Genomic DNA, 12,562 nt, shown 5'->3' on the forward strand with positions numbered 1-12,562 from the left:
AGACTGAAGCAGGAGGACTGCAAGTTCAAAGCCAGCCTCAGCAAAAGCAAGGCACTAAACAACTAAGTGAGATCCTGTCTCTAAATAAAATACAAAATAAGGCTTGGGATGTGGCTCAGTGGTCGAGTGACCCTGAGTTGAATCCCTGGTACCAAAAACAAAAACAAACAAACAAACAAACCTGTGAAGGCTAGGGGTGAAGCTCAATGCAGAGCATTTACCTAGTGTGCATGAGGTCCTAGGTTTAATCCCCAGCACACACACAAAAAAAAAGGGGGGGGGGAAAGAAGGAAGAGGAGAAGGAGGAGGAAGAGACAGGGAAGAAGAAAAACACATATTAGATTTGTCTAAAAAAATTATCAAGATCAATATTTAAGAATGGACACAGTAGGACTGAGGATGTGGCTCAGTGGTTCAATCCCCTGTACCAAAAAAAAAAAAAAAAAAAAAAAAAGAAAGAAAGAAAGAATAGACACAGTAGATATTTTAATGAAAACAATGGTCCTGCCATTCTTTATTTCCCATAATAATGCAATTTTCAAAAGAAAAAGAATTGTACATTTTAAATTCTGACCATTATACAGATGTTTTTTACAGTTGAATAATAAAAGAATGAATTCCTTAGTACTTTTTAAAATACCATCAGTGTTTGAGAATACAATTATGACATGATAAACATTGAAAAACTGGAATAAGCTCACTTCATAATGGAAGACATTTAGCACCCCATAACAATAACCAAACAACATCACTGGAGATAGAATCTCCTAGAAGATCTGACATGGAGCTCTGTCTTTACCATGTATGTACAATTAATCCAGGTGTTCCACCTACATTTTAGAAATCTGAGTAAAAAAAACATATGAAAAAGAAATACCCATAAGCTTTCATAGGTTAGAATTTATCTCTGGAAGAATAACATGTGAATCAGTTTTTCCCTTATACAACCTTGAAAAAGCTGTAGCCTGAGGCACTTTTTAAAAGCAAGTGAAATTTTGTTGGTAGTCAGCAACTTCAAATATTGGTTATTTTAAAACAATGAATGATGCACTCCTTTTACAAAAGACCAAAGGCACAGTGAAACAATGAATATTTGCACTTCAACATTTTACAACTCAAAATAATTCCGAACACAGAATAATGCAGGTGGCCAGCACCTAATCTGTCCTGTAGGTGGCAAGAGAATCAATAGAGGAATTCAGGGTCAGGATTCAGAATTGCACTGAGGTTAATAGTGGGAGAGGACTTAAAGCTTTACTTAAAAGACAGATTTTTAAAAGTTTATGTTTTTTAAAATCAAATTTTACAGATATAAATATGACTTTTGTACTGCTCTAAATTAACAAAGTTATTGTATGGATATTAGGTACTTATGCTCAGAAATATGTTCTACTTTTCAAGGGCTAGATTTTCAGTTCAATGATTATTTCTAAGTAATTCCTCTCTTCTTGTTCTTGTTGTCCAACAGGTTTTGCTTTATTATGTGAACCACCCAAATTAGAGGAAGAGAGGTTGTGAAACTAAAAATCTGTTGTTACTTGCTAGCAACTGTGAAAGAAAGTTTGAAATCATTATCTAAAATGCAGGATGTGGCTGGGGGTACAGTTCCAGTGGCAGAGCATGTGATTAGGTGCATGAGGCCCTGGGTTTGACCCCTAGCACCATCAATAAAATAAAAAGTAAAATGAGGACATGAAGCCCTATAGACTTTATTTGGCCTTACATTTTTCCAATTAACTTGTACTGGTTGGAAAAACAGTAGCAAGACTTAGTGAGTTAGGGGTAACTTGCTATAGAAAATTTGGGGCACCATGAGTATGATTATATTTATATCCCAGGAGAAAAGTAAGTTTATCAGTGACTACAATTAAATTAAGTGATTATAATGACAAGCTAACTCTAAGTCAAATAACATTTTATCTTCAGGAGTTGATACTACTAATCTTTATTTGCATATTTTCTTCCTTTCAAGATTGGAATATTAATCTCCATCCTAGAAGTGTCACTAAAAGAGCCAGATACAAAAAATAGAACATTGAATGAAGAATGGTAGCAAATGTTAAATATATCATTACTTGAAGAGGCAAGACTAAATTGGAGATAAAAGGGAGAAACTAAAGTATATTACACCGATGTTCTAAAAATGTTGACATAATACAACTTTTTAAGAGGGAAAATGGGGAGAGCAAATAAATTTTTTGTTGTTGTGGTTATGATATTGGTTATGATTGTATTAGTATTGTTATTCTGACACAGTTGCATGTAAAAGGTAAATAAAGAAGTAGGTAATCATGGTTTATTCTATCATGTTCTGTGTCCTTGAAAACCAAGATTTTTTAATATTTATTTTTTAGTTTTAGGTGGGCACAACAATTTTATTTTATTTTATTTTTATGTGGTGCTGAGGATCAAACTCAGTGCCTCATGTGTGCTAGGTGAGCACTCTGCCATTTGAGCCATAACCCCAGTCCAGAAAAACAAGATTTTTAGTAGGGAAGTATAGAATATTCTTGGAATAGAAAATTTAGGTAAAAACCCTATACTACCAAATTTTATTTGGAAATATCAAAGGAACTTATCAAGTGTTTTATCTTTAAAAAACATACAGATAATTCCTAGCTCTCTCCTTGAAACAATGACCAATCTAGTAGCAAGGAGCATCCTTAGAGTCCACAGTATGGTTTGAAATACCTTTTCTCACAGCTAAAAAACCAGGCCCTTAAAGAAATGACTGATTCAAAATCTGGAGCAGGAAACACACAAGTTCACATACATGTTCACCCTGAAGTTTCTTGTCATATAGGATAGCAAGAATCCATTAAAGTGTCAAAAGTTCTCAGAACTGTCTTGACTAGGCTCTTAATGGCCAAAAATTAAACAACCGGAGTCTCTATACAGTTATATTTGTAATGCACTGAAGTCCATCAAATATGTTTAAATATATTACTCCATAATACTTTTTTTTTTAAGTGATTTCTGGAAGATAATGAACACCTTTATCATCTCGAAAACTGGTACATAAAAGGGGGAAAAAAGCCAAGTATGTGGTGCATGCCTGTAATCCAAGCTACTTGGGAGTTTGAGGCAGGAGGATTGCAAGCTTGAGGTCAGCAGGGCAACTTAGCAAGACCCTGACTTGAAATAAGATCTAAAAATAGATCTGGGGATATAGCTCAGTGGTAGAACACTTGAATAGCATTCATGAGGCCCTGGGTTCAATCCTCAGTCTGCAACATATATGAATAAATAAAGGGGGAAAAAGCAGGTGCCCTCTGATGAAAGAACATACCATGACTCAAAATCTTGCAAAAAGAGCAAACTTGAGTCTAATCAAAACTCTGGATCCATGTGCCAATATTCAGAGGCATCTATTGAATTGTGTCATGAGTATTCAATCAGTAACTACAAATTGTGGGAATCTGTAAGTCAGGTTCTTCATCAAGGAAATTTTAAGAAAAAAAAGGAAGGAAGGAGGAACCTACAGATCAAAGAGAGGTATGAAACATATATCTTGTTTTTGTTTGTTTGTTTACAGTGCTTGGGGATTGAACTCAGGGTCTTTAGCAAGCTAGGCAAGTGTTCCACTGCTGAGCTATGGCTCCAGTCCCTGTGAAATATAAATCAAATGAAACAATTTTAAATGAATAAGATTAAAATAGAAAGATATGCCCTAGGTGATTAAATTATTCAAAATGCAGGAAAGTCATTATTGTAAAAATCAGTGTAGTGGCTGCTTTTACGGGATTGCAATTGTGATACAAGAGGACAAATGGGTTGACTGGCAGAGTTCTAAAAGAATGTTTCTTACAATAATGCATTAGCTATAAATTTTGTGTCTGTTTTTCAGCATTGGTGTTTTGTTTTATAATTTTATTTATTTTTTATTTTTTTATTTTTTGAGAGAGAGAGAGAAAGAGAGAATTTTTTAATATTTATTTTCTTTTTTTTAGTTTTCGGCAGACACATCTTTGTTTGTATGTGGTGCTGAGGATCGAACCCGGGCTGCATGCATGCCAGGCAAGCGCGCTACCGCTTGAGCCACATCCCCAGCCCCTTGTTTTATAATTTTAAAAGGTTAAAATTTAAAATAAAGCCCTTAGGATTTCTATTAAAAAATGATGGGTATAAATCCTTTTACTGTAAATATCAACTGATGATTCTTAAGAAATTATCTATATTATATAAATTTCTAAATAATAAGCTACAAATATTTTAAAAATATAATGATAAATTCTTATGTATTCAGTTATAACAAGTCAAGGAATTACATACGTTTCTAACACAGAATTTATTGTTATAGTATTATGTAATATCTGGTATAGAATATCTGTTAAATGGACTGCTGACATCAAAATTTTCTTTCCTACTCCCATACAAGATTATTCATGTTATTTTATTAAAGATTAGAAAAAAAATCATTGGAACAGATTTCATATTTCTTGAGTGTCTACCTTTGTTCCACTCTTCCTCTTTTTACATAGAACAAAGATCAGTTGTCTTGCCTAACTATGAATGTCGCATTCCAAATGATGTCATCCCTTTCACAAATAGAGATCCTCCACCTACATACTCAGCCTGTATTTCTTCCGTAATTAATGACGGACAGAGACTATTTCTTGTTAAATGTCTGAGAAACTCAAGAATGCAAAACAGACTTAAACCATCAAAATGAAAGCAGTTTTTGAATGCACTATAACAATAAGAATGGACAAACATATAACTGGGTTATACATTTTTCTCCATCAAACCTTGACAACTTCCCTCCAATTGTTCAAGCAGCGTTTTAAATGTTGCTATTGAATGGTCCCTTTCCCCTTCCTCTTAATAAAATTATGTGGTGTTCGAGTGATTCACATATTCAAGAAGTGACCGGTCTAAGACTCTTCGGATAAGAGCTTCCTCAATTATATTAAAATCCTACAATAAAGAAAAATAATTAGAAATATGCAGAATCAACAGTGTATCAGAAATTGGAGGATATTGCAGTGGCACATGCCTGTAATCTTAGTAATTCAGAAGGCTAAGACAGGAGGATCACAAGTTCAAAGCTAGCCTCAGCAACTTAGTGAGCCCCTAAACAATTTAAGGAGACCCTCCCTCTAAATAAAATATAAAAAGGGCTGGGAATGTGGCTCCGTGGTTAAGTATCCCCAGATTCAATCCTGGTACCAAAAAGAGAAATGGACAATGTTGGTCAATGCAAAGACCTCATTTTTCAGGAAATTGAAACCCTGAGCTACCTGACTTGTTCAAGGTTTCACAAAGCTTGGCACTAAGCCCGGGACTTAAGCTTTAGAGCTAGAACATTTTCTTTTCTTTTCTTTTTTTTTTAAGAGAGAGACAGAATTTTTAATATTTATTTTTTAGTTTTCGGCGGACACAACATCTTTGTATGTGGTGCTGAGGATAGAACCCGGCCGCACACATGCCAGGCGAGCGCGCTACCGCTGGAGCCACATCCCCAGCCCTAGAGCTAGAACATTTTCTATTTTCCTTCACTGGACTAGCAATTAACTAGTTCCTGTCATAATAAAATAGTCTTGATTTGGAATTTCAAGTTTTATCTGCCTAATTAATAGTTTTGTACACAATGCTAAAAATTCTGGGCAGACTTCTATATTTCACATAACACATAAATGGAGTAAGTTAAGACATCCCTTAGGGGACTGGGGGCATAGCTCGATGGTAAAACACCTGCTTAGCATGTGCAAGACCCTGGGTTCTATCCCTAGCACTGCAGGGGAAAAAAGCAGATAGATATATAGAGATGTAGATTTATCTCCCCCTAGGATTCACAATGCCAACAGTACTACTAAATATCTATTTGTTAAAAAAACAAAACCAAAAATGGCTTTTCTTGCCTCTCCATGAGCCAAATGGAATTCAAAACTTGATATCAGCACATTCTGTTAATAAAATATAAAGTATTATGAGCCCTATCCTCTGCAATCTCTCTCCTCTTCTACAATAAACAACCAACAAAAAGTGAAATCTCCTGGAAGACCACTTTAAAACACAGAAACAAAATCCAAAAGAAAGCCATAAAGCATAGTGGAGCACTAGTCTGGTCTCATTACTGGCTTACTCTTAGGCAACTTTCTTAGCCTTTGAGCTTCAGATATTTCACAATTAAATTAGGATAAAAATACAATATTCACCTTAACAGAGTTTCTGGAAGCAATAAAATAATATGCATAAAGTACATATATAGTTCATCTGGTAGCTTAAAAAACAGAAATCAAAATAACATTAATTCAAGTTCACTTCCATACCCGTAAAGATGGTTTTGAGTAGTGAGAAAGTATTCTCAAAGTGACCAGTCATACTTTCTCTAAAGATCTTGATGAAGATGGACTGAACATTACTGGCCAGAAAGGCATACAACCAATCTGGCTTTTAGAACATCTTAGAGAGCTTAGATAAAGAGGAATCCCTTTGTATTACTGACAAGAACACAGGACCAGAACCAGGTTATGCTGAGGACTTGTGTACCAGATGGGGCCAGTAAAGACTATTAGAGAAGCTGAGCAGAGAATATTTAGCCTCTGTCATGTGCCTTGTGCAATTTTTTTAAGTGGTCCTAATAATCCCACTTACTCCTTGCCAGTCTTCAACTTGACTATCATCTTTCAACCGGGAAGCTGACACAGGAGGATTGCAAGTTCAAATAAATAACTTTCTATGCACTCTCATTTAATCCTCACAAGAGCTTTTTAGAGTAGGTGCTTTTACTCTTCTACTTTGCAAATAAATAAACTGAAATTCAGAGGTTAAATACATTCCCCAAGGTTGCTCAGTCTGAGAGTTATTACTTAGACCTAACTCAGAACCTAGGCTCCTTGGGTCCAATCTGGATAACCACAATGAATAAGAAAGCAGGGAAAAATTTTTCAAACAACAGTCTTCAACAACGATCAAATTTTATCTTGAAATTGTATAACAAGAAAACAATCAAAAACATGCGAAAATTATGTGCAAATCCAAACTTGACTCCATTACAATAAAAATATTTTATTTCAGAATAATATACTAGTAGTAACTCCCCCGACTACATTAATAAATGTTAACACTATTTTGCTGAAACTTAGGAGACAATGCATTCGCCACACATGACAACACATGGACCAAAGTAAAACAATTTGCTTGCTATTATCATTTCTGATAATGAGAAATATATTAAAAAATATTAAAACTATTCATACTGTATGTAACTATTCCTCCATCTTCAAAAATATTCAACATGACAGGATTGGCCATGGTTTGAGGCTAGGTGATGAGTATATCAAGTTTCATTATATTTTTCTGTCTACTTTCATATTTAACATTTTTTGTAATAAATTTTAAGTTTAAAAATTTCAACCGGGAAGCTGACACAGGAGGATTGCAAGTTCAAAGCCAGCCTCAGCACTTTAGCAAGATAAAAATAAAAAAATAAAAGGGGCTGGGATGTGACTCAGTGGTACTTGGGTCCAATTCTGAGTACAACTTTTGTGTGTGTGTGTGTGTGTGGTGCTAAGGATTGGCTTTGTGCATGTGAGGCAATTGAGCTATATCCCCAGCCCAAAAAATGTTTCAAATAAACAATAGTTTTATGTTTTATCAAATTTAAATAAAAAATGAGAAGGCTAATTTACTAGCCTGATAATATCATATCTGTTATAGACATTCAACGTACTCATAAAAGTAATTGGATACAGAACTTTGAGCATCTCAGCTATATAAGTCCACAATGTCACAAAAATTATAACTATGTAAAAGGAGGGACTAGAATAAGAATTAAAATAATTTAAAAATTAAACCTGAATATATTTACAATGCATGATTATCTAGATCACAAAGAAAATAATTTTGTCCAGGATAGAAAACCACTTTAATATCAATAGTCAAATTTATAAAATACTTAAATTTCATATTTTCATTCTTACTGCTGATCCTTAACCCATTAGCTACAAACACATTTTTCCTCTATAATTTTATTCACTTGGATTTAAAAGGTAAGTTTAACATACACAGCATTAAAATGTCATATGAAAGTTAGAAAATATACTTACTATGAAATCGTCATAGAACAAAGTGTGACTAACTTGCAGGTGTCTTATTAAACTGCCGTTGAAGCTGCTTGGATTCTCATTGGGTATTAAACGGCAAAGTGGACAGAACTGGAAAGAACCAACACCAAGAGTTCAAGAAAAAATTTTAATTAATAGCATTATAATTAAAAAAATAAGTAACTATTCAAAGTAAATTTTAACTTTTATAATTCCATTCACTCTATCTTAATATTGTAGGGTTAAACTGCATAACTATTAAAAACAATATTAAACAAATAAAATTGCATTCATTTCTTCAAATTATTCCTTGTCTGTTTGCATATATAAAATTAAACTGCTTCATAATTTAATCAATCTTTTTTTTTTTTTTGGCAGTGCTGGGGATTGAACCCAGGTCTTTGCATGTGCTAGGCAAGTGCTCTACAACTATGGTACATCCTCAGCCCTTTCTAAATTTCATTTTGAGACATGTTCTTGCTACGTTGTCCAGCTGGCCTTTAATGTGCAATCCTCCTGCCTTGGACTCCCAAGTTGCTAGGATTACAGGTGTGTACAATTATGCCTATCCATAGGCATAAATTTTTTATTTAAACAATATTAGTTAGTAGATGGACCATAACTTACTGAATTAGTTGCCTACCTCTTGAAATACTCAGTTTTTTTGGTATGTGGATAAGTTGATGTTACAAATGACATTTTCTTTTTTTTTTAAATTTTTTTTTTGAGAGAGAATTTTAATATTTATTCTTTAGTTTTTGGCGGACACAACATCTTTGTTTGTATGTGGTGCTGAGGATAGAACCTGTGTTGCACGCATGCCAGGCGAGCGCGCTACCACTTGAGCCACATCCCAAGCCCACAAATGACATTTTCTATGGTGTTCACTTTTTAGGGGATTATTTAGGCCAGAAATGGAGATACTTATGACAAAACTGCTGAACATTTACAGTTTATAATATCTATTGCTCTGTAGTTTTTTGTATTGACATTAGCAATACAGGTTACAAAGTACCAGAATTAGTCATTAACATTTACACATATTTCTCTAATTTAATAGCCATTTAGGGCTCTTAAAGAAATATGTTTCTGTGGGCACCATGATACATGCCTGTAACCCCAGGACTCAGGAGGTTGAGGAGGAGGATTATAAGTTCAAGAACAGCCTCAGTAACTTAGGAAAACCCTGTATCTAAATAAATAAATAAATAAATAAAAGACTAAGCTGTACCTCAGTGGTAAAGTAACCCTGGGTTCAAACCCCAGTATCATTTTTTTTTCATTTTGATATATTTATAAACTTGCAAGAAATTATAAAAATAGTGCAGAGGTCCCATGTCCTTATCATCCAGCTTCCCCAAATAGTAACATCTGACATCAGCATAGTGCATTGTTGAAACTAGGAAACTGGCAATTAACTAGGCTCAGACCTTACATTATTTTTATCTTTTAATTTTTTTATTTTTTATTTTTAGTTATGCATGACAGTAGAATGTATTTTGACATATTACACATACATGGAGTATAACTTCTCATTCTTGTGGTTGTACAAGATGTGAAATTAAACTGGTCAGACCTTACATTCTGCCAGTTTTTGCACATATTCAATTTTTAAATGTGTATGTGCAGTTTTATGAAATCGTATCACATGTAGAGATTCATATAACCACTGTCACATCAAAACACAAAATCTTCCTGCCACTACAAAGGAACTGCACTGTGCTGCTATCTTTTTACTTCCTCTTCCCTCCATAAGTCCTGCCACCCACTGATCCGTCCTCCACCTCTATAATCTCATCGTTTATGAGAATGCTGTATGAATAGAACTAGACAGCATTTAACTGTTTGAGATTGACTTCTTCCACTGAGTACAATGACCATGAGGGCCGTCTAAGTTGTTCCTTCCTTGTTATTTCTAAGAAATAGTCCATGGTATGGACGTCCCAATTTATTTATCCATTTACCTTTTAGAGGACATATGGATTGTTTCCAATTTGGGGTTGTTACTAGTGAAAATGCAACAGATATTTATATACAGATGTTTGTATAAAAGTAAGTTTTCATTTCTCTAGGATAAATTTCTAGAAGTTTGAAATCTTGGTCATATGGTAAGTGTATGTCTACCTTTAAAAAAAACAATAATAATAACAACAACAACAACAACAACAAAAAACTCCACTGCCAAACTGTTTTCCAGAGTGGCTATACTGTCTTACATCATGGCAGCAATGTGTGAATAACTCAGTTTTTCCTCATTCTCACCAGTATTTGATGTTGTCAAAATTTTTTAGCCATTTTGATAGGTGTGTAGTGGTGTCTCGCTATGTTTTTTCCTTAATGACTAAAATGACTCTTTTGTTTTTATTAGTGCATAATAACTATACATGATAGTGGGGTTCACTGTGACATTCACCCATGCACAAAACATAGTTTGGTTTTGGTCCATTTCATTCCCTAGTACTTCCCCTTTCCCTACCCAGGATCCCCTTCCTCTACTCTAACCTCCTATCTATTTATTTTTAAAATTGGTGCAATATAATTATACCACCCCTGGCTTACAACATAGTTTTTTGAAGTCAGACAACTTTAGATTCAAACCATACTAGATGTGTGACCTTGGGTATATTATTTCCTCTTCTATGAGATGGGGAAACTACTACACACCTTGCAGGGTTAGCTGTTGTATTTAGAGACAATGTCCTTAACAAGCCATATCTGTACTAGGAACTCAACAATTGTCATACATTTACTTCTATATGATTCCTGTCCTCAATGAGTTGGGGCTCCCTGCAGAAAGAAACCACATTTGTTGTATTGACTCCAGTATTTCCAGTATCCAGAAGATAGTTTCCAATTTCATCTCAACTTCCCACTAAAATATCCTTGGCAAATAATTAATCTTAATCTGCAAAATGAGAATTATTCCTATGCTCCAGGGCTATTGATAGGTTTAAAATAATATATTGTGTAATATTATGAAGTCCAGTCCTTGGCACAGTAATAAAAGGTCGCCGTTATGGGTTAAGCAGATACTTTCAATAGAGCACAGCAGGTACTACATTCAAGATATGAACGGACAACAACTCAAGACCTTGGACAAGGGACCTGAAAAGGGAATCACTAATTTTGCCCAGGAAGTCGGAACAGGCTCAGCAGAACTGCTGGTCACAGAGGTGAGTTTTAAAGAATAAGCTAACCAGGCCAGTGGAGGAAACCATCACAGGCAGAGGAAAGGATGTAGAAAAAGCAGGAACTTCTAAAAGGACAGGGCCAGCTTAAGCAATGGCAAAAACTCAATGTAGCTGAAGGTAGGGCATGTTGGTGGAAGTGGTTGGAGATGCCTTTGGGAGAATAAGTTGGGACCAGTTTTGTTCAATATTTACTTGAGCAGCTAACATGGTTTCTGTATTCCCTGTGCCAAGAGCCAGAAGTCAGAAATGACTACTGAGCCCTGGTCCCAACCATGAAGGAACTTGTTAGAATTTGGTGGAGGGCAGAGATAATGAAAACATGGAATTTTAAGCAAAGGGGTTTGAGAATTATTTCTAAAATTCCCCCAAGGGGCAGGTCCTCAGTAGATGAGCTCACAGTCCATTTGCCACCATAGGCCAACACCCAGCAGATGAGGACATCTGCTGGTACAGAATTGTGAGCTGATAGTTTAGGGAAGAGCCTCATCCTTTCCTACTGGTGCCTTCATTTGACCTCTCATAGCCCTGGGGTTTATATTTTCTGGTCCTGGGCCTATTGATTACAAATTGTCCCTTTGCATGTAATAAATCTTCATTAATTGTTCTCTTCTCTCGAGAAACTAAAATGCCAAAAATAACCAACACCATTGAGTGATGTTCTCTACCTTTGTTTTACAGATGGTTAAACTGAGGACCCAAAGTGATCTCCTTGCTAAGAAAAGGGGATAGATCTCCTGACATAGGATGTGTTAAGGGGACTAAAATAAAATCCACTGCCGATATGGTTGGAAACAAATGTTTCCTTCCACTTTTAATCAGATGAGAAGATCCTTTTGGAAGGATATTTATTCTCCAAGTCTCTAGGAATATTCAACACAGGTCAACAACAGCAATCAATGAAAAATCAGTCATATGTCTAGCTTGACTTTTCTTCAATGTTTTAAAGAAAACAGTGATTCTCAGGATGAGGTCCTCAGACCTATAGCATCTGCATCACCTGAAAGAACTTATTAGAAATGCAAATGTGGGGGCTGGGGGTGTAGCTCTATGGTAGATCGCTAGTATGAGGCCCTGGGTTTAATGTCCAGCTTTGGGAAAAAAATAAGTAGAAAGAAAGAAAGAAAAGCAAATTCTTTATTCTTTGACACCAGCCCAGACTGACTAAATCAGACACTCTAGTGGGCAGGACCCAGGCATCTCTGCCTAAGCAAGCCTTCTGGGTGATTCTGATGCAGAATGGTTGAGAAACATTGCCTTAAAGAAAATGTGATTTCCTTTAAAAAAAAAAAAAAAAGATGAAATAGAAGGAAATAAGTTTGAAAT

General features: G+C 35.1%; 1 protein-coding gene across 1 annotated transcript in view; it reads right to left on the minus strand.

Moving 5' to 3' along the window:
• Positions 1 to 484: 484 nt before the first annotated feature.
• Rnf125 (ring finger protein 125) overlaps positions 485 to 12,562 on the minus strand; it is a 39,844-nt gene continuing 27,766 nt past the window's right edge. Inside the window, exons 5-6 of the mRNA XM_076836958.2 lie at positions 8,052 to 8,159; positions 485 to 4,917 (exon numbers count right to left, since the gene is read on the minus strand). Coding sequence (XP_076693073.1) covers positions 4,831 to 4,917; positions 8,052 to 8,159 — 195 coding nt within the window. The 3' untranslated portion in view covers positions 485 to 4,830. The remainder of the gene's footprint in view (positions 4,918 to 8,051; positions 8,160 to 12,562) is intronic.

The sequence above is a fragment of the Callospermophilus lateralis genome, chromosome 17 (assembly GCF_048772815.1).
Source record: "Callospermophilus lateralis isolate mCalLat2 chromosome 17, mCalLat2.hap1, whole genome shotgun sequence".
Taxonomy (NCBI): Eukaryota; Metazoa; Chordata; class Mammalia; order Rodentia; family Sciuridae; genus Callospermophilus; species Callospermophilus lateralis.